The sequence below is a fragment of the Sitodiplosis mosellana genome, unplaced genomic scaffold, assembly GCF_009176505.1.
Source record: "Sitodiplosis mosellana isolate CC-2019 unplaced genomic scaffold, AAFC_SMos_1.0 Smas_scaffold_6226, whole genome shotgun sequence".
NCBI lineage: Eukaryota > Metazoa > Arthropoda > Insecta > Diptera > Cecidomyiidae > Sitodiplosis > Sitodiplosis mosellana.
In genome coordinates, this window is record NW_022601467.1 from 11,428,209 (window position 1) to 11,448,834 (window position 20,626).

At 35.3% G+C, this 20,626-nt stretch overlaps 4 protein-coding genes and 1 long non-coding RNA gene across 14 annotated transcripts; 2 read left to right on the top strand and 3 right to left on the bottom strand.

Annotated features, from left to right (window-relative positions):
• Window positions 1-140: 140 nt before the first annotated feature.
• On the bottom strand, window positions 141-2,040 carry LOC129577953 (transmembrane emp24 domain-containing protein bai). The gene is made up of 5 exons (XM_055465837.1): window positions 1,664-2,040; window positions 1,402-1,525; window positions 1,246-1,316; window positions 736-862; window positions 141-652 (listed from the first exon to the last, which is right to left on the bottom strand). Exons 1-5 carry the CDS (start codon window positions 1,841-1,843, stop codon window positions 531-533), a joined length of 624 nt encoding a protein of 207 aa, XP_055321812.1. The 5' UTR covers window positions 1,844-2,040; the 3' UTR covers window positions 141-530.
• Window positions 2,041-2,340: 300 nt separating this feature from the next.
• Window positions 2,341-11,934, top strand: LOC129577957 (inositol polyphosphate-5-phosphatase A). Of its 3 annotated transcripts, none has more exons than XM_055465852.1 (9): window positions 2,357-3,772; window positions 4,376-4,466; window positions 4,635-4,774; window positions 5,857-6,197; window positions 6,284-6,371; window positions 6,474-6,629; window positions 6,721-6,969; window positions 7,233-7,269; window positions 9,338-9,614. In XM_055465852.1, exons 1-9 carry the CDS (start codon window positions 3,710-3,712, stop codon window positions 9,349-9,351), a joined length of 1,179 nt encoding a protein of 392 aa, XP_055321827.1. In that variant the 5' UTR covers window positions 2,357-3,709; the 3' UTR covers window positions 9,352-9,614. The 3 variants fall into 3 exon arrangements, with proteins under 3 accessions (XP_055321825.1, XP_055321827.1, XP_055321826.1); XM_055465851.1 differs by lacking the exon at window positions 9,338-9,614 and adding an exon at window positions 9,659-11,934 and having other exon boundaries at window positions 2,418-3,772; XM_055465850.1 differs by lacking the exon at window positions 9,338-9,614 and having other exon boundaries at window positions 2,341-3,772; window positions 7,233-9,092.
• A 9-nt stretch (window positions 11,935-11,943) lies between these two features.
• On the bottom strand, window positions 11,944-12,524 carry LOC129577970 (uncharacterized). The gene is made up of 4 exons (XR_008689065.1): window positions 12,498-12,524; window positions 12,379-12,430; window positions 12,278-12,301; window positions 11,944-12,198 (listed from the first exon to the last, which is right to left on the bottom strand). It is a non-coding gene; the product is annotated as an uncharacterized LOC129577970 (long non-coding RNA).
• A 72-nt stretch (window positions 12,525-12,596) lies between these two features.
• On the bottom strand, window positions 12,597-15,584 carry LOC129577962 (uncharacterized). Of its 6 annotated transcripts, XR_008689064.1 has the most exons (5): window positions 14,927-15,584; window positions 14,675-14,854; window positions 14,362-14,606; window positions 13,651-13,807; window positions 12,597-13,426 (listed from the first exon to the last, which is right to left on the bottom strand). XR_008689064.1 is itself a non-coding variant. In XM_055465878.1 (3 exons), the coding sequence occupies exons 1-3, from the start codon at window positions 15,582-15,584 to the stop codon at window positions 14,599-14,601; spliced, it is 846 nt and encodes a 281-aa protein (XP_055321853.1). In that variant the 3' UTR covers window positions 12,597-14,598. The 6 variants fall into 6 exon arrangements, 1 of the variants encoding a protein (XP_055321853.1); XR_008689063.1 differs by having other exon boundaries at window positions 13,651-14,606; XR_008689062.1 differs by having other exon boundaries at window positions 14,397-14,854.
• Window positions 15,585-15,683: 99 nt separating this feature from the next.
• Window positions 15,684-19,272, top strand: LOC129577956 (ribosome-releasing factor 2, mitochondrial). 3 transcript variants are annotated; one of them, XM_055465849.1, is made up of 8 exons: window positions 15,902-16,245; window positions 16,304-16,450; window positions 16,522-16,977; window positions 17,057-17,423; window positions 17,517-17,739; window positions 17,836-17,911; window positions 17,996-18,657; window positions 19,024-19,272. In XM_055465849.1, the coding sequence occupies exons 2-8, from the start codon at window positions 16,318-16,320 to the stop codon at window positions 19,186-19,188; spliced, it is 2,082 nt and encodes a 693-aa protein (XP_055321824.1). In that variant the 5' UTR covers window positions 15,902-16,245; window positions 16,304-16,317; the 3' UTR covers window positions 19,189-19,272. The 3 variants fall into 3 exon arrangements, with proteins under 3 accessions (XP_055321822.1, XP_055321824.1, XP_055321821.1); XM_055465847.1 differs by having other exon boundaries at window positions 15,684-15,903; window positions 17,836-18,657; XM_055465846.1 differs by having other exon boundaries at window positions 17,836-18,657.
• The last annotated feature ends 1,354 nt before the right edge of the window (window positions 19,273-20,626 follow it).

Sequence of the window (20,626 nt, forward strand, 5' to 3'; positions counted from 1 at the left end):
GCGCCATCTTTTGGATATAAACATTTCAATGATTTCGTCGTCAACTGCGGTGTATCATAAGAATGACCAAAAATGGAATAACAACCCAAAAATTACATTTTCCAATTTGATTTTATTTAAAAATTAATAGGCTGATCTCGTTTCTATTGTACACGGCCTTTATTTACAGACGAATTTATATCAAAAATTTATTCTCATAATATTTTTTCTCGTTTCTTTCTACTTGAATATTTCTAAGAAAACCAGTTTTACTTGATGTTTTGCGTTTTTTTTTCTCTCTTTAGACGAATGGTACAAATTCCTTTTCTGAACAGTAGCTTCACTCCAATTAATTTTCGTGCGGATTTATTGAAAATGTTTTAAGTAAAAAAAATGAAGAAGAAAAAATAAATAAGCCGAAAAAAGGGAGAAAAGAAGAAAAATTGATTATCGGCTGCATTCCTCGTGTTGCTAACTTGTACCAAGTGTGTATTGTGGAAAAAATAAAGTTAACCACTTATATAGGATGAGAAGTACATTAGCGAATGTGTCTAGTCGATAAGTTTCTTCGCCTTGAAATATCTTCGTAAATAGAGCACCTGCCAGGTAGCCAATCCCAACAAGCAGCACATACTGAAAATGCTGAAAAACAACACTCGATTGTTGGTCGATTCTGCGAATAAAGAAGAGAAAAAAATGATTCATGCGAATAACATGAGCATGGGATCAAGTCTGATTGCAATATAAAAGTCTTACCGTTGGTGCTTCGCATCTCTTCTTCACGCTTACGAGTAGCGGCAAAGTCTTGAACGATGGCATCCGACATATCTTCCAAACGTTTGAGATCCACTTCCAATGGTTTAAATTTACCGGCCTCTTCAATCTACATTCATACGATACGAAGATTGGAATGAATGAAAAAAGAAATGATTAGTGAATGGAATATGAATTGGAATTAGGCATGCAACTCAGAGACGGGATCAGGTTGCGATTAATGTGAAAACACACATGAAAGCTTTATTAAGACACTGTCAAGCATAGATGCGCTATCAAGTTTGACGAATAAACTGAACAAAAATCATTCACAGATGTTGCGGATGATTAATTGATAGGAATCGGGATAAATGACCAAACGAAAACATTTGCAAACACAAATATTTACCATATATCTGTGGAAGCCTATCTTTAGTTGTTTTTTGCGAAGAAAAACAAAATAAAATCGATTTGAATCCCTTTGAAGAAAATCAATTTTGTTTCAATACTTACACCTTCGTAGTTTCTAGCTTCAACTCCTTTTTTAGTTGTAATTGACACTTCGTGCTCTTGTCCACGAATGCCTAATAGTAAATGAATACAATGGAATGTTAATCGATTTGGACGAAAGCAAAAGTCAACGTCAACAACCGGCTTCGGTCTATTTACCTGGACTAACGTGAGAAATAATGCAAAGATCATAAGTATCTGCGACTTCAGTGGTGAATGAGGCCTTGGCTTGATGGCTCATTCCTTCTTTCTTTGCCAAAATAAAGTTCCTTGAGTCTCGAATCTGAAATGATTCACATCATTAAAATGTGATGATTTGGCTAATGACGATTTTGCAATCTCTCAAAATTGTTGGTTCCTTTATTTGCACAGCTCTACACAGCCAATTTCATATCCAATGTATTTGGTAATGAAAACTTACCTCGTAATCAATACGTTGGCCAGGCGCATCCGACACCTCAAATTCAATAACAGTCAATTGATGGGCCTGAACTTCATCTTTGAAGCACTTTTGTGTGTTCGGATGATGGGTATACCGGACGCCGTGTACATTATGGCCAAATAAAAACACCAACAATATCGACAACAGACCGTAATCCATAATAATTTCTTTCTTTTTTTATGTTAATTAATTTCCTAACGAGTTAATACAAACTAACTATCTAGGCTTGCACCTAAAAACTGTGTAAATAGAATAAGATTGATGAATCGAGTAGCCGAGTTTCGTGTACTTTTCGCCTATTTACCATGACAATCTGAAGTTTTACGTGGCTGAAACGCCATTGAAAGTGTATTGAATGTACGAAGTTTATTTGTCAAAATAGACATTGTTGGCATTTTACAGTGGATGCGTTCAATGAAACTTGCCACTGCTATGAGCTGACCGAGATAGATATATGGTCTATCGTTCACGTTGAGAATTTATAATTTTTGAATAATAAAAACACAGTTTAGAAATCTCTTTCTGGTTCTATAATAATTCTCTAGTCAAAATTGAAATTTCATTCAGGCAAATACCAAATGAATCGACAGTGCCGAATTTCAAATATGAATAATGAGAAACCAACGTTCAATCTTATTTGACTCTTAATATTAGACATTCTTGACAATTGTTGCAATCTCATTAGTCGAGATACCATTGACGTTTCATCAATTTGACAGCTGAGTATGGTTGGTTGGTAGAAAGTAACCAAGGCGCATATCCATATCGGTGAATATCTTCTTTCGTTGAGCGAGTGGTCGCACGCGCTCTATCCGTGTATGCCATAGAAAACACAAAACACAAATACCACATCCATATTATATGGCAGCGTAAACAGTGCGACAGAAGAAAGAGCCATGAATCAAAGTGAAACGCCAAATACCCATACATGTTGTGGCCGCGCGCAATACACGCTCAACTCGGTATCAGTATCAGCAGCAGCAGCAGCAGCAGTAGCAGCCGTACTACGATATGACTGACAGAGAACGTCGACTGACGAATCGCGCGAATGAGACAAACGTAACGGGGCTAACGATAACGACAGGCTAAAATGTAAATACACACAGGCATGTATCAAAGTGCACACAACACACTGTCGAAGAAAACACACGGGCAGAAAAAAAAGTAGGAGTCAGTCAGTGCGAAACGATAAGTAGCATACACTGAAACATCAACAAAAATCAACAAATAGCTCTACATGTACGTCATGTGTGTATATCAATATTCCTTTGAGCGCGTTCGAAGCGAATACACAGTACACATTTCACATTCATTTCGATACAGTACCTTTTTTTTCTCTCTCGATGATATTCTTGTGTAAAAACCGATAAATAAAACTATATAGATAAAAGGAAATAAAACAAATCGTTGGAAGTCAAAACGAAGAAGAATAAAAATGGCAGTCATGTGCTCGGGTTTATCATAAAATAAAAAATAAAAAATAAAAAAACGAAACAGTTTTGTGTGCTGGAAACATTTTTATTTAAAATGATAAACGAATCCAACATCCACAGTCAGTTCAATGTGAGGAAAAGTGTACGAAAATCAATCGGATTTTTTTGCCCCTCGGGGAAATCCAAGCGCAACGTGAAGGGAACTTGTGTACTTAAACATAGAGTCATCGCGATACATTGCTTAGAATCAGTCAGCCGATCAAATTCATAAAAGAAATTAGCCAAATTCGTTGAAGAGAGAAAAACAAAAAAAAATAAATTAAGCAGAGCGGAAACCGTGTCCTACTGAGTGGAGTGTGTGTGAAATAAAGAAAATTTAAACGGTTTTTAATTGTTGTGCATTGCCTGAAACGACCCACACACACACATAAATTCAATTATCAAATTGAGATCGGCCATCCAGCAGAAACCGTGAAAAGGAGCAAAAGGAAGCGGGTTGTGCATTTCTCCCACTCTCTCTCCCTCCCACACTATCCAAAGAAACGCAGCAGAAGCAGAAAAAGAGAATCGTAGTTTTTAATTCCAGAATAAAATGGATACAGAATACGTGCCATTTCTCCTAGTCACAGCTAATGTGGGGAGTGTTTTTGAAGATGTAAGTGCCCTACTTTTTCTCCTATGCCGCGCGCTTGTTGCCATTCCAAATGATTTATTCGTTTTACATGGCTCTTTTATTATTATTTTTTTGTTCATTCACGGCGGTGATTGTTGTTTTGTTTCGAATTGTTTGTTATCGTTTGATGTTGGCGTGCTGTGAGTTGAAAACGAAAATATCCTCTTTCGTGTCAAACACATGAACCGAGAGTAAAAAAAAAACATATTTATATAGTATATATGTGTATATATCTATGCAAAGTGTTTTGCGCGTTCTTGTGGGTGCCACAATATTGATTTTACTTTTAATTCAATTTCTCTGTATCGCGTTAATTATGAAACAACCGACGAAAAAAACAACAACAACCCGAATCATCTCTTTATCTCGCAGAAAAATGAAACGTCAAGAAGCATCATTTTCACCGTTGTGCTAATGAATGGCAAATGAGCTCTCTTTCGTGCGCAACTGTCGATAATTAAAAAAAAATTATTCTTTTTTATTTTTGCACACAAATTTTGCTCAGCACCTAGCTATTAATTCTCTAATCAAGGTAACGTAATGAAAAACAGAAAGAAAAATTAACGATACTCTAATCCCTTATAGCCGTCTCGATTGCTAGTGTCATGGATATCGGAATTTCTAGCCAAAATCTCGCTACTAAAGCCGCAATTTGTTGCGCTACACTTGCAAGAAGGTATGACAACACAATGCGATATATTTATATAGATGTATACAAGGGTGTAAACTACTTTGATTATGATTTCATGCGTTCATTTCTGTTGTTGTTGTTGTTTTTTTTTTGCTAAATCACAAATTATGTGAAATTCCTATGACATATGTATGCGTGTGTATATATCTAAAGTTGGCGGCAAAACGTACGAAAAATCCATGGAATACGTGCAGGAATTCATCCGACTGCTATGCGAATCGCCTGAACTGGAGAATTTCAACCGAATTCGAGTATATTTAGATGAAGATTACACCTCCGCTGAACATTTCACGGTAAATATCACACAAGACACAAAAACACTCTGATAAACAAAAACAAAAAACACACACACACAAGCACACATATCGAGAGGGAGAGAGAGATCGAGGAAGAAGAAGAGGAAAAATTATAAACAACCGAAAAGAAAGAGAAATACGCAATAGCAAAATACTCTCAAGGAAACAAAGTATTTATAAATCTCACCTTACATAGAGCGATTTAGTGAAAATTAGTATCTAGCAATCAATTTATATTTTCATCGATGTTATTAACCCTGATGATTGTGTGTGCCTACGGAAAGTGCAGTCGCTTGTGATCATTTTCGATTTCAAGTGTTATTTGGCCTAGCATAAGATCCCCCAGCACGTAATTATTGATAGTGTGCGACTATATATATATATGTATTGTATATATAGATTACTTTTTTTCTGTTCAATTCTCTTCGCATTCGATTCTCGTGCTTTAATTGGCGAAAATGAAAATGATTTTAATTACATTCGCAAATTGAATGCTAAATTTCGTTGCTTTGTGCCACTCGGAGAGTCGAAGATTTCGTGTGTGCATGCTTATAATTCGTTTGACTCAAGATTTTCGACGTTTCCAGCATGGCAAAGAAAAAACAAAACACACACACACACACACATACACACATATACACACACAGTTGGAATAACACAGTGGAAAACGAAACTTTCAAAATTAATTAAGTCATAAATACTTACTTAGTAGTTGGTAATCCAATTACCATATAAAAAATATGGACTTATTCAGAATGCCAAATATATAAAAGAGAGAGAGAAAGAGAAAGAGAGGGAGAAAAACAACAACACTCTAGCTTAAACAGACATACCTTAAACTAGTTTACTTTCAAACTTTGCTGCTGCTGTTGTTGTTTTGTTTCTTCACTCTCTCTCTCTCTTTCTCTCTCTCTCTCTCTCTCTCACTTTCTTTCTTCACCTTGTTATCTGCATTTGTTTTGCCAGTTCAAAAGCCTCTCAATTGGACACTTTACTGGATCAAATATGATTACATTTTCTATGGTTTTTCTTTGTAATTAACAAATTGTATTGGTGTTTTATGTATGTTTCATTTGCAGGCATTGGGCAATTTATACTTTATTGAAAAGTCACTAAGCACGGTAAAAATATGGAATTTTCTGACGCACGAATGGGAAGCCGTCGAGGGGAAAAGCGTGCACACGGGCAACATAGAGGCTGTAGCAACCAAAGAAAAGGCCAAATTTCCGCAACACTTTTTCCCAGAATGTAAATGGTCACGAAAGGGTTTCCTTCGAACGCGCTGGGAAATCAACGGTACTGTATTCGATATGATCAACATTCATTTATTCCATGATGCATCCAATTTGGCTGCCAGCGAAGAAACACCGTCAGTCTATTGTAAAAGCAGGCGTCGAGCTTTGGTCTACACACTGGAGCGGTGAGTATATATATAAGCCACGCGAATACACACACACACACACACACTCGTTGAGCACAGCATTAATGCATTTCTTCCATCGATAGGTTTCACAAAGATGTCTTAAACGGGGTGGCACCATATTTCGTATTCGGCGATTTCAACTTTCGCTGTGATACAGAAGGTGTAGTCAAGGTATTGCATCGAACATTTCATAGTCTCTGGTCGCTATGTAAATTGCTCATATTTTGACTCTGAAAAAACTATTTTTTTTCCAAATTCATTTTCCATTTGCAGAAACTAGCCGAAGACTTAACAATTCACAGAATATTAAATGTGAAAAATGACCATTACAAGGTTCAATATCGTGATGGCGATGCACAAAATGTGCTGACCATTGGAAAAAAGGAATTCCATCACGTGGAACATCAGACCAAATTCAAAGAATCATGGGTATGCATGCACGCAAACAAAAGCTCATTTACTAAAAGAAAAACAAAAATAAGGAGGAAAGTCATTTAAATGTATTCATTCGCTTTTGCAGTTGCAGCAATTCGACTTTGAACTGCAGCCATTGAAAGAAGTACTTGTCGAATATCCAATAACATTCCCACCTTCATATCCGTACGAAGAAGATCCAGTATTGCCACAAGATTATATGCTCACCCGATGTCCAGCTTGGTGTGATCGCATTCTGATGAGTCCAGCCGCCAAAAATCTTATCAATGATAACAATTTCTCGTCATTGCACTACAATACAATCGGCAATAATGTGTGCATGGGTGATCACAAGGTAAATGTTATATTTTTGTTTGGCTTTGTTGAGCAACTCGATTTACGCTTCAAATTTTCTTTTTATATATTCAATCTCTATTTTTCTTCAATCAATGAGACAAACTAATTTTTCTTTCTTTAATTCGACTACACATGAATTTGAATGAATTTGGTTCCGATTGCAAACCAAATCGAAAAACTTCCTTAAAAACCAAAACCAACACAAAAAAAAACACACACAAACAAACAAAAAACATAAAACAAAATCTAAATGAAATGCAGCCTGTCTTCTTAAGTATCAACTTAAAAACATTTCAAGGTACAATTAGATGTTGTTGCGCGCATGCTAAGATTAACAATAATCATCAACCACCACCAGTGGCACCACTCCAAATGCTACTACCACCACCATCACCACCACAACAACATATATTAGTAGATCACACAAATGCATCATATAAGTTTGCGTCACAGTGTCCATATGCTAGTAATGAATATTGTAATGTGTTATTAGAATGTAACAAATTGAACAGTAAACTTTGCAAAATCAATTCATCAAATGCATTGTGTGGTAATGCAAGCGAGGGTGGGCCGCAAAAGCGAAAAATCAAACCGACTGTTAGCATCAATGTAACGGATGCGGAAAACTTAAATGTGTGTATGTGCTCATTGTATGCCAGTTGTGATAATGTGCTTGCTGAACAAGAATCAATGATTGGCTCAATTTGTCCCCGATGCCAAAATATAATCAAGCAACAGCCGACCGAGCATCGAAAAACATTGATCTCAAAACGTTTGACACTATCAAAGGATATCATCGTCAATCGGGTCGATACACACTTTTTGAGTCTGAAAACGGCATTCGATAATGGCAAACGTTACGAACCATACACACCGGAAAGCATTGAATCCCATTCACCGCTCCATTGTGACTCCGATATACTCGAATACGAGCAAAACGATGACGAAAAAATCGATACAAACAATACAATGCCAGCCGATGTAACTGTCGATCCGTTTGACAAGAATAGCAAAGTAATTAGTCCAGTTCGTTCGTTGTCAACACACAGCAGTGCTGTGTCACCGCGACAGCTCAAATCACGCTTGGAAATATTACGAAAAACGTCAACCGATGCATCCGGCATGGTCATCAGTAATCACATCACCGAAAATCGAAAACAACGACTTAAACGCGGTTTTTGCTTCAATAAATGTTGTGTCATCATATGAACAATTTTGCGGGAGAAATTTGCTCGCATCATCATATATTCATTCCGTTATTGTGATTGGGCCACAAATCTACTCAATCAATCATTGGGCTATTCCGTTTTGTTTGCATCTTGAAATCTCCAAAATCACCCACCTTTACCCACCTATCCCAAAAGCCCACAAATTCATATCACACACGAAATTATTTTTTACACGTTTCTCACATCGTTCTGGACAATAGAATTGATTTTGCAGATTTTATTGAATAGTGTAGGAATTTTCGTGAGCTTGGTTCTCGATACTGAGTTTCACATATATGTATATATACATATATATATATATGTAACTTTGTGCCCACACCGTTAAACATTAGTCGAATCAAATAACCATGATTTTTTTAGATATTTGAACCGATTCATGTGAAAGAGATTTGCCAAAAAAAAACAAACAATAAATAGAGAAACAAAACTGTACATTAAAAAAATGTTATGTCATCTGCTCTGAATAGCTTATTTGTTGTATTTACGTGTCACCTGTAGTAGCTACTTAATTTAATTTAATTGTATTTTAATCTATTTCATTTAAATTATAATTTATATATTTGTATGTCATGAGTAAACGAAATCAATCAACAGCATAACAAAAACAAAGTAAATAAAATAATAAATCAACAACAGCATTAAATGCTATGTCAATGTGCCTGTGCATCTCCTAGTTTATTTTATGTTCGATTTTGATTGAATTTTTATTTCATTTTAGATGGTCAAAAACGCATGTTGTATTTTCCTTGTTAAAGTGATAAAATAAGAAAAATGTAAATAAATCGCCAAATGTTAGTTGATGACACACATTCTTAAAGGAGTGAAATTCAAATCCTAAGCTAATTAGCCCGTACTTAATTTATATGAAAGAAAAAAGAAGAACCAAAATCAACATTTATTTTCTTTTATTTTATTTTCATTTTTTACTTTTGTTTTCATTCAACTGAACTGCAAAAAAATAAAATATGAATTATTTAAAATTACCCTTTATGATTTGTTTCCTTTTTTATTTTTGGTTGCCATTCAAAGAACATTGAAAAAAAGTAATAAATTGAATTTGCTTTTCATTCATTTTCTTATTTTTCTTCTTTATTTAACTTTATTTTTTTTTCATTTTAAAAATCAATTTTTATTTAGGTGCACGAAATTAAAATGCAATGCTGTGTGTTTGCCGACACGATGGACTTCCCCGCTTAAATAACTAACCGGATTTTCGACATATTTTTAAAATGAATGGAGCATGAACCTGTTGCATACTATAGTTTTTATTTTTCTAGCTTTTGCTTCGATGTTCACACGATGTTCACTACTATAATGTTGTATATATTATCTATTTATACAGTCTGTTGTGCGTCTGATGAATACTGGTGACTCAATTTACATATGGATTTTTCTCTTTCTCTCTCTCTCTCTCTCTCTCTTTTTAAAAAATGACAACACATCGAATCGATTGGACAGGAAAGAGCCTTCAACGAGATGATTTGTTGATATCACCCGAGCTGCAGGAAATCGTTGATATGATCTTCGGTAATGAGGATGGTGCAAATTCGAATGCGAATGCGCATAGCGACGAGGAGGATGCGACAGCGGCGACGACGGCGGCAGCTAATGAGGGATCCGGCATCGTTGCAAATAGTAAATTCATTCAGTTGAGTAGCATTAAACAAGACGTCGAATCAACCAGCGCAGACTGTTATTATCCGAATAATGGCAACTCGGTTGTTTTTCGCGAAACCACCGTTTGAAAATAGATGAATTAATTTTTTGTTTTGTTTTGTTTTGTTTTCCGTTGTCGTTGTCGTCGTCATCGTCGTCGTCGTCACAAAATATAGAGACCTTGAACATGAAATAAAAATAGAACACCACACATAGAAAGAAAAGAAAATCGCGTTGCAATCCGAAAAATATAAATAAATAATAGGAGTTCAAAAGCCCCCGTAGCAAAGATTGATATAGCAAAAATTTACACTATATATTGTTGCTTTGAAAACACCACACTTTGTTTTACTTCAGAAGGAACAAACAGTTGTTGTATTCAAAGTTTTATGTTGTGAGTTAATTATTAAAAAGGGAAAAATGGAAGAAAAAAAAATATTTGTAGTAATGCACATTACAAAACACACACCCACATTGATTTCCCAATGAAAAAAATAATAGTTCTTCCTTTGATTTGTGCAGTGTTGAAAAAAAAAATAGAAGCTGTTAAATTATAGACACCAAATAGACTCTGAAGAAAAGCGAAATAATTGTGTAGATGAGAGACTAATGGGCTCACACATGTGTGAACGAATTTGAAAGAAAAACTGAACCAACCAATTTTTTTTAGCATTTTATTGTTGTAAGGTGTAGCAAATTTGGGTTTTGATGTATTTTTTGACTAATATGCAATCAACATTTCGATGATTTCTCTCTCACACACACATACACCCTCCCCCTCCCCCACACACATGCGTGATTCCAATTCCAGAAGAATGATTTTTATTTTAGAATTTTGGTTTTAATGTGCAAAAATAAAATCGTCCGTCCGATTTTGTTGCGTGAAACAAAAAAAAATGTTCATTTGGCTCATCCATTTGACCGTTTTCCTTCGTTCGGTTCAACATTCGTTTACATTTAAGATTTCACGATAATTTGAACAAAAAAAATGCATACAATTTTCTTTTGGATATATGTATTGCATCACGATGGTTATATTTTATCAAAATAGATGTGACTCAAGAATTGAAATCAACAAATGAATTAAAATATTACGCGCACGCACAACATGAAAATCAAGTGAACAAAAAAAAAACTGAAGTATTATTTTTAGTTATTTGAATTGAAAAAAAAATCCAAAAAAGAAAACAACAACAACAAACAACAAGTGAAATAATGTTAACACAGATAAACTTAAACGCCATTCTTTTGATCTCATTTACATGGATGTTTATAAAAAAAAGAAGATAAATTTTTTATTTTACGCGTTATCACGAATATTATGATAGTTGCAAACAGATCGTATATTATAATACATCAATATGTACTTGTTTCAATCATTTTTGATTCATGTGATTCCATTATTTCTTACTCCAAGTCAGTTTACATTGTTCGTGAATTTACCTTTTTTATGGATTTTTACATTGTCGAATCGAATTTATTTCACACTCAAAAAATGAAGACACGAAAAAAACAGCAGCATAAACAAAGGGTATTTGCTATTTACTAAAAGAAAATGATATTGATGGACTGAATTTAAAAGTTTACGCAGAATTTGATCCATAGTTTCGGAAATGAATTTGCTCAAGCATCTATGATATGTTGGCGACGCTATTACAGCTTAAGCAAATATTTCGTAGTCAAAATGAATTGTAGCGGATATGTGCCAGCCAATGAAAATCCATAACAATAATATGTAATGAAAAAGAGCTTACCAATGAACAAAAAAAAAACAAATAAACAAATAAACAACCAGTGAGAAGCATAAATCAAAGAATAACACAAAGTTCTTTGATATTGCTAAGTATTATACATATACATATACATATATTAAAACCAATAGCAATAGTAGTCAGTTACAATGATTCCATATTCCAAGTGTTTTCGTGTCCGACAAATACTATTTTAAATGAATTTAGAACATCACTGAATGGGTATTAGATTAATGAACATTATATTTGTGCCATAATCTACAATTAATATTTATTTATCATTTAACCAATGATGGAAATTTATTCAATAAATATTTATGAGAGAAATCAGCGCGATGTTTTCATTGAGTTTTTTCTTCAATCTTGAACTAAAATCATATTTTAACACTTATGCACATGTCTATGCATTGTCATCGGTCGGATTCAATGTGGTCATTCTATAAGGAAAACCAAAGAAATGACAAATTAATCGAAATTAATATTCATGCAAAAAAAAACCTGAAGATTTATCAACGATGCTTTATGACCAACAAGTAATTTGTGTCTATGCAGTCATTCAAGTGATGCAGCCATGGAAACTGGACAGATAGACTTTTGAATATTTTCACCAAATGAAAAGAATATTAAATTGGATTTGTTTGCAGACGGAAGATTTGATGTGTAATGATACCTTGATATCATGGCCTAATTCCTCCTAATTTATATCAAATTGCGTTTTAGTCAGCTTCAATTGGGTTTATTACACTTTTTTGGTTTTATTAGTTTACTTACAGTTTCTATTTTTGGATTCATAGCACGTAGAATTCCATAGCAAGTGGAAAATCTATGCAACAAAATCGAATCGTGAAGTTTGAATACAGCGAAAAAGAACACTTGACATTGATACTTACAAACCGGCTGAAACAAAAACAAAAAACCAATGAATTCGCAATACTGATTAGTACTGGTGCTGCTTTCGAACTAGATCAATGAATGAAAACAATTTGGGGTTTTGGGTGTACATCATCAACAATAAAATTATGTTTATTTCCTTTTTTTATCTCATATTTTCGTTTTGTTGGGTGTAATAATCACACTGATAATACTTATTCGTATGCATATTATCTTATAAAGTATTTTCTATGCATAAAGAAATAAAATAATACCAACTACAATTTCTTTCCGTGTCTTGTAGAACTCTCAAAATAACATGGATAAATCGGAAGAAAAGTTGCTATGGCAATAATAGTGATGGGATGCAAATAAATTTGGAGTAATGATAGAATGAACCTACCTTCAACTGATTTGTATTTTCAGCACACACACAAAATGGATTTTTAAAACTTTCACTTTTACAACAGCTTTAAAACAAATAACAACAACAAAAAACGTACGACTTACGACTGGGCATCACTGTGCCTCAACACAGAAACGCTAAAAAAACACTTTGATGGATTAACATATCTGAAGCACTGAAATGCAGATGGCCTCATTTTGCGACAATGGAATAAGTCGTCAAAATATTGAAATGATAAACAAATTGTAGCTGAAGCCTGAAATGAGGACACTCTTTTATCGCTATTCCAATCAAATGCGTTTGTATGTGTGTGTGTGTGTGTGAGTAATTCGGGTCGTGTAATTGTTTGTGGCTGTGATTGATTACTCTCAGAAAAATTCGCGTGGTTCTTACATTTGATTGAATTATCAACGAAAGAGTGATCGCTCCACCTATTTTTTTTCTTTCTTTTTGATGGTTAGAACGCGATACGTATTACGTTTATCCGGTATCTGAAGCACTTCGACCTCAGTACGGTTGAACATTCAGTGAAAGCCATAAATGCTGTAATAATAAATCAGTTGTGATTAGAATCCAAGCGATTCAATTCAAATAATAATGGATATTGCATTTTGCCTTCGGTATTGTTTTCCATGAATCAGTTTGCTGTTCGGTTTTATATTTATTTAAGCTCTTTTTGTTTTGTTTTGATTTTGTCTATGTTTGCACAACTGATTTATGGAAAAATAAAATCGGCAAACACATCATAATTTGTTTCTGTTTCCCACCTCTTCAGACACAACAATAATTTAGATAGAGAGTGAATTGAGTAGCAGGTATTGTATTCATCGTTGCGCCCAAAGAACTAAGCCGTCTACGACATGTGTGCACGTTTCCCAACGTTTGTGTGATGCGATGCGATACTAGGGTTTGTTTCATGTTTGTCTGAAATGATTTTAAACGATTTAACTAATAACTGGAAACACAAATCAATCGAATAATAATTATGATTCTATCAACTCCAAATTTGTTATGCATAATGAAAGCTACTTTGATAAATGGATGAAGTAGAAATATTGAAAGTGCATGTTTGTAATCGGTGTTGGCATTGATATTGTTATTTAAGACGATTCGGAAAGATTTTCTATTGGTTTAACAAAATGTCGTATTTTTTTTTCCTTTCATTCGTTTATGACTGGCATTTTTTTTGTTTTATTTTTTTCTGTTCTGTCTGTACTCCTGTATATATCTGTATTCCCTTAGTGTACATGCAAAACTTCGTTTTGTGTATAGTTTATCAGTTTCTAACTCTATTCTTGTTACTTATATGCTAATGGTTAGTTTGAGAAAAAAAAGAAAAAAAAATCTAAAAAAATTAGCTTATTATACCAAATTAGAACATAATTCTAAAGATAAAATGCTTAGAAATTAAAAAAAAAAATTCAATTTTGATACAAAAAAGAAAGAGATAGAGTAACAATCAGTAGAAAATAAAGTACCGACATTTTTCAAATTGAGTTTATCAATTTCATACTCATTGATTGTGTTGTGGTGGTGGTTGTTGTTGTTGTTGGCTGGACCGATAGCAAATGTGAATGCGTATGTTTTGGTCACCGCCTTACATCTCCTCGCACCAAGCATTCTGCGAATTTATGTGACAGGATGCACAAAATTCGAGCGAAACACGTCCACTCGATACATGAAGACAAATTCCCGGTGCATTATCGGTATTTTCTTCAGCCACCTTGTTTTTTGTGATTGGATTATTAAAATAATTGTGTTCAGTTTTAACGGTATTACTACTGTTCGTACTTAGGATTTCACTGTCGTCAATGTCTCGCAAATCGGCAATGTTCAAAGGGTTTAGATCGTTTGATTTGAATGTGGTTGGTTCATTCAATAGATTCTCCCATTGAAAATCGTCGATATTTTGCTCGTACGATGATGTGGATTCGGTTGCTGTGAAATCGGTGTGGCTACCAATATCTAGATCTGTGAAGTTAAAAAGATTTTGTTCAGTAAATGACGGTAGAAATGGATCACTGTGTGTTGCCCAAACTGTACCATTTTCTTTGTCATCTTCTGCATACGATGATGGTGACATTGAAGCGGAGGCTGGTGAACAACCGCTGCTGCTGTCGCTGATGCGTCGCATTGATTGTGAAATTGAATTGTGTCGATAGTCATGGTCGGCGACAAAGCTCAATGCTGACGATGTAATTGGTGTACGATTGCCCTGGATACATCGTAACAATGACATTATCTCCGTTTTATTGGCCAAAATGCTTCGCAAATATAAACTTTCTTGTGTCAATTTCGAAATGGTACTATTTCGAATGCTCAACATTTTCTTCAATTTTTTATTCTCATTTTGGGTGTCGTCAACGGTTTTCTGCAAAACTTCCATATGTTCTTTCTTTTTGCGACGATTTTCACGTGCCATAATTGCATTTCGATTGGACACTTTTGGATCTGGTTTACGCGTTGGCATTCGTTTGATTGACAGCTTTGATGCCGATTTCGTACGATTGCGAAATACGTCGCCTGTACTTTGATACGTTTGTAAACGTTTCGACTTGTTACCTGTGCATGGTTCACCAAGCTCACTCCCCGACTGCATCTCATCCGAATAAATGGTCTCGTCGTCTGAAAAATCGTCGTCATTTTCGTGGATGGGTGAAAATTCGGCCTTATTTTTCAATTTCAGCATTTTGGCATCCATTTTGTTTTTGTTTTTTTTTCTTTCGTTCGATTTGTAGTTTTGACACTGGTTGGTATGGAAATTTTTGCTCGTCGTTTGCTTACGGCAAAAAGATTAAAAGGTTTTTTGTTCAGGAGACGAAAAACAAGAAAGAGTGCTAATTAAACCTGTTAAAATTTTAACCTTCTGATGGTTACTTACAAAATTGTAACACTTTTAAACAATTCGCGGCTTTTTTTTTCGGTGAAAATTTTTAATTTCTTCTTTATTTCAAGCGAGAGGAAAAAGTTACACGAAGTCCGATCTACTGCGTCGTATTCAATACGTATATAATTAGAAAGTGAGTAAGCGTATGGCACTTGGAATATAGCATCGGAGGCGCTAGTGTCACTGCATGCATTCAATGCCGTCATCCGCATAAGTTTCAATCTGTACAGAGCTTCAGTATACTTTTCACACATGAAATGCATTGTTCCGAATGAAAATAATCACAATGTTGAGTTATTAGCACAAAACATCTTTAGTAGTTTATTTTTCAAACTTAAATTGATTTAAATCATGTTCATAATGCTATAATTTGAAAATGTTTATCTATAAACTGACTAATTCACCTATGGCCATCTTTTGGTGGTGAACCGACCTGTAGAAACTGTCAAAACAAATGTTGAGGTTACATCATTTTGTATGTTAAACTGATCGATTCGGTTGAATAGTGTAAATAGTGTTGTTTTTATTTTAAGGAAAGGCCATCAACATGATTGTAAACAGATTGTTAGGTAAAATTTTGTATGGCCATAAGGTTCGGCTGAGGTATCGCTATTATTCAACGTCAAAATCATCAGATGACAACATTCGAAATATTGCAATTTTAGCTCACATCGATGCAGGTAATGTGTTCGGTGTGTTTACAATCAACAATGCAAACCAAATTAAACTTTCTTTCTTTCGCTTGAAATAGGCAAGACAACAACGACCGAACGGATGTTGTATTATTCCGGCAAGACGCATACAATGGGAGAGGTACATCGTGGTAATACAATAACCGATTTTTTAGCACAAGAACGCGAACGTGGTATCACAATATGCAGTGCAGCGGTAACACTTCCGTGGAAAGATCATCGTATAAATCTCCTAGACACACCGGGTCACATTGATTTTACAATGGAAGTGGAACAGTCACTTGGCGCCGTCGATGGTGTAGTTGTTGTGCTCGATTCATCAGCTGGTGTTGAGGCACAAACAATTACCGTTTGGCATCAAGCCGATCATTATAAACTACCACGAATGGTTTTCGCAAATAAAATGGATCGACCAGATGCTGACTTCGAGGGATGCTTGGATGATTTAGAGAAAAAATTGGAATGCATTCCAGTGCCCATTCAATTGCCAATTATGGGTGACAAAGGAATAAAAAGTAAATGAACTAAAAATTATACGAAAAAATCGATCAAAATTGAAAAGAGACTGAAAATTCAAATATATCCATTCGGTAGGTATCATTGATGTTCTGGAGCTTAAAGAGTTGCGTTTCGATCAATCGAAAGAAGGACGTGTTTACGCCAAAGTTCCGCTCAGTGGTGAGCTTCTGAGAAAAACGGTCGAGAAAAGATGTGAGATCATTGATTTGATGAGCAGCTACGATGACAAGTTAGCAGACCAAATCATACAAAATGATAGTTTGGAAACCATCGACAGTTCCATAGTTAGACAAGCGATACGAAATTTGACGATAAAGCAAAATATTGTGCCAATATTCCTGGGATCGGCGTACAAAAATACAGGTGTACAACTTCTAATGGATGGGGTCACATCATATCTGCCAGCGCCTAGTGAACGTGGCTCTATTTATAAATGCTTTGGGTAAGTTATCGATTGGCCATTGTGTCAGAATTTCAATTTTGAAAATAGTTTTACTCATTTTGCTTACCTTTTCCAATTTATCGGAATTTTTAGTAAAGATTTTGCGGGCAAAGTGTTCAAGGTGATGCACGACAAACAAAGAGGTGCCTTGAGTTTAGTTCGGGTGCTCAATGGTACGCTAAAAAAAGGGGACAAAGTCACTACATCCAATGGTAACTCGGAGGTCATTCAGCGAATCTATGAACCGTTGGCCGATGAATACCGTGAAATAAATGACGTGAGTCAGGGAAATGTTGGTATATGTGCTGGACTCAAGGTATAAATTTCTATTAAAAATGTTTCGAAATTCCATTTCTCCGTTTCACACGTTCCATATACACTCCTAAAAAAAAACATTTCCATAAAAAATTAGACTACCTCCACTGGTGATCTTCTTATGTCGAGTATGAAATCATTGAATGCAGCCCAAGAGAAGCTTGAGTCAAAAGGTATTCAACTGCAGTTGAAACCACAAATTCCAGATGCCGTTTATTTTTGTTCGATTGAACCGCCATCCATTTCTTATCAGCCAGCTCTTGAAAAGGCACTAGCTCAGCTCCATCGCGAAGATCCAAGTTTTCGCGTTAGCTATGATGATACAACGATGCAAACCGTTCTGGGTGGAATGGGAGAATTACACTTAGAAATAATAAAATCGAGAATTCTAAGTGAATACAAAATCGAAGCTGATCTTGGACCATTACAAATTGCTTATAAGGAGTCGATTCAGGAGCCCATTCGTGATACATTCGAATTGAAAAAGGATATTGCTGGTTCAGCTCAAGAAGTCACCATTGAAATGTCATTGGTTATGGATAAAACAGACGAATTTAATCTCGACACACATCCAGAGGCGGCACATGCATTAGCAGCCATTCATCCAAAATACATAAAGTGTATAAGAAAAGCCGTGCAATCAGCCCTGCTTAGAGGCCCATTGGTTGGTGGAACAGTTGTCGATACACAAGTTATACTACACCAATTGGTGCTCGGTAGAAGAACAGCCGAATCCTTATTAATGTCGGCCACAGCACAGTGCATACAAAAACTTCTCCGGAAAACCGGATGCAGACTTTTGGAACCACTGATGTCAATTCAAATAATTATGCCGGGCGGTCGACTATCAGTCGTGCTGGGTGATTTGTCAAAGCGACGAGCGGAAATCCAAGAAGTGGTAGTCCGAGGAGAAAACAGGGTAAACAATAACAACAATTTGAATTGAACAGAAAACTTTTTATTTGGTTCATATGAACGCGTGAGAATAAAAGACTGACGCTACCAGGTTTTTCGCAAAAGCGGGATAAAAATCAGTTGCACGCAAAAGAGACATTTCAAAAGGTTGCACGCAAGAGAGAAGTATATTGTTGTTGTAATCACGGCTTTAAAATTCAAAATGCGACAAAATAAAATGATCCGTTTGTGTGTAACCTTTTGAAATGTCTCTTTTGCGTGCAACTGATTGTTATCCCGCTTTTGCGAAAAACCTGCTAGCGTCAGGCTTTTATTCTCACGCGTTCATATGTAATTTTGAAATGACATTCCATTGTATTCTATTTTATAGATTGTGCATGCAATCGCTCCGTTGGCCGAACTCGGCGGGTATTCGAGTAAGGTGCGAATATCTACATCGGGAACAGCTAGCATGAGTATGCAGCCATGCGGCTACGTATCTATGACGGAAGACCAACAAACGCACGCAATACGACGAACTCAAGGATTAGAATAAATATTTCGAGTCAAAGTGTTCAATATTTGTTTTAAAAACATTCGATTATTCAGTCAATAAACCAGTTAATTTTAAGCAAAAAAATATTTGGGGCGTCTCCATTGGTTTATGTCTTCAATAGATCTGACCTGAAGTCGTATTGAATTTTATTTTATTTTTGGTTACTACTTTCAATCAATCAACGAATAATTACTTTGATCGAGCGAATTTTTTTTCAGTGGTAGTAAGTATTGACTGCAACGTTCGATACAACGCGTTGTCTAATGGAATTGCAACAGGCGTTGTGGAATGCAATGGCCAAAAGTAAGCCAAGGGTAATGAAGCGTGTATTTTTCCCTCACGAAATCAATTTGTTTGTCAATTAAATTTCAAAGCTGAATGAACTTCAACACTTGTGTGCTATTCATACTTTCACACGAAAATATCTGATGTTATAAGTCTGACATCAAGGACGGCAAAATAAAACGCCCAAGAAATATTCAATGTCACTTGGATAAAGGAAAAATAAAAATCAACAAGACGACTTATGTTAAATGCCAAGGCGAATTGCGCGCGTTTGTGTCGTTCACAACGAAATTGCACCGAATCAACTCTTGAATGAATATTTCATGGAATGAGCAAAAAAAAAACTTTCACTGGACTTACAGTCAATCATCTGTGCTGAACGAATTCATAACTTTGCTTATGTACAGGCGTGCACACACACACACAAACACTCACACAGCTTCGCTATATAGACATACTTTGCATTCCCAATTTGTACATTCGAATTTGTATTCATGCATAATTTCGCCTGGAAGATTTATACGCGCACAGTAAAATTCATTTCCACATGCAATATGCGGTACGTGCCCGCTTTCACACTGCAAGAAATCGCCTACATTCATTGTTTAGCCACATACGATAAAATTTACTTTGCGCACTTTTCATCGTTGTTATTGTTGATGGTGTTCGGCATTATTTTATCATAGCAAACATAAGTTTTATCCGTGTCCGTGCCCAAGTGTTGAAATTTATGCATTTTGTGCAAATGGTTTTTCTTTTGTGTGCTTCTTCTTCGGTCGGCTATTTTGTTGTTGCTATTTTGCTGTTGCTTTGCTTTTTTATGCAATGCAAACTTTAACATAATCAAATTGTTTTGTGGCTTCGAAAGTGAAATCTTTTTTGTTGTTGTTGTTACTTGAATTGCATTTTGGTATGGTCGAGCTTAGCCACTTAAATTCTTGGTTCGTTCATTCAGGATTCAGTATTCGATGCTTAACACTTAATAAATGTAATTAAAATCAATTTTCTGTACAATCATAAAATTGAATTTCTGTTTGTCCAACTACTTAACGATGATGACCAGAGAGTGTGTGGATGCAACAAGTGACTAAATTTCTTAGATTTCATCGGTAACACTTGTTGCCCATTTCTCATTAATAGCTATCACCATTAA

What these genes read in the sequence shown, in the direction of transcription:
- LOC129577953 (XM_055465837.1), bottom strand. Translation starts at nt 1,843, where the DNA reads ATGGATTACGGTCTGTTGTCGATATTGTTGGTGTTTTTATTTGGCCAT. An exon ending in TATTTCTCACGTTAGTCCAG is followed by an intron (nt 1,317 to 1,401) that starts GTAAATAGACCG and finishes ATTTACTATTAG; the next exon opens with GCATTCGTGGACAAGAGCAC. An exon ending in AGAGATGCGAAGCACCAACG is followed by an intron (nt 653 to 735) that starts GTAAGACTTTTA and finishes CTTTATTCGCAG; the next exon opens with AATCGACCAACAATCGAGTG.
- LOC129577957 (XM_055465850.1), top strand. Translation starts at nt 3,710, where the DNA reads ATGGATACAGAATACGTGCCATTTCTCCTAGTCACAGCTAATGTGGGG. An exon ending in CCAAATTCAAAGAATCATGG is followed by an intron (nt 6,630 to 6,720) that starts GTATGCATGCAC and finishes TCGCTTTTGCAG; the next exon opens with TTGCAGCAATTCGACTTTGA. An exon ending in TGTGCATGGGTGATCACAAG is followed by an intron (nt 6,970 to 7,232) that starts GTAAATGTTATA and finishes AATGAAATGCAG; the next exon opens with CCTGTCTTCTTAAGTATCAA.
- LOC129577962 (XM_055465878.1), bottom strand. Translation starts at nt 15,584, where the DNA reads ATGGATGCCAAAATGCTGAAATTGAAAAATAAGGCCGAATTTTCACCC. An exon ending in AGAAGATGACAAAGAAAATG is followed by an intron (nt 14,855 to 14,926) that starts GTACAGTTTGGG and finishes TTAACTTCACAG; the next exon opens with ATCTAGATATTGGTAGCCAC.
- LOC129577956 (XM_055465847.1), top strand. Translation starts at nt 16,318, where the DNA reads ATGATTGTAAACAGATTGTTAGGTAAAATTTTGTATGGCCATAAGGTT. An exon ending in TTTAGCTCACATCGATGCAG is followed by an intron (nt 16,451 to 16,521) that starts GTAATGTGTTCG and finishes CGCTTGAAATAG; the next exon opens with GCAAGACAACAACGACCGAA. An exon ending in GGGTGACAAAGGAATAAAAA is followed by an intron (nt 16,978 to 17,056) that starts GTAAATGAACTA and finishes TCCATTCGGTAG; the next exon opens with GTATCATTGATGTTCTGGAG.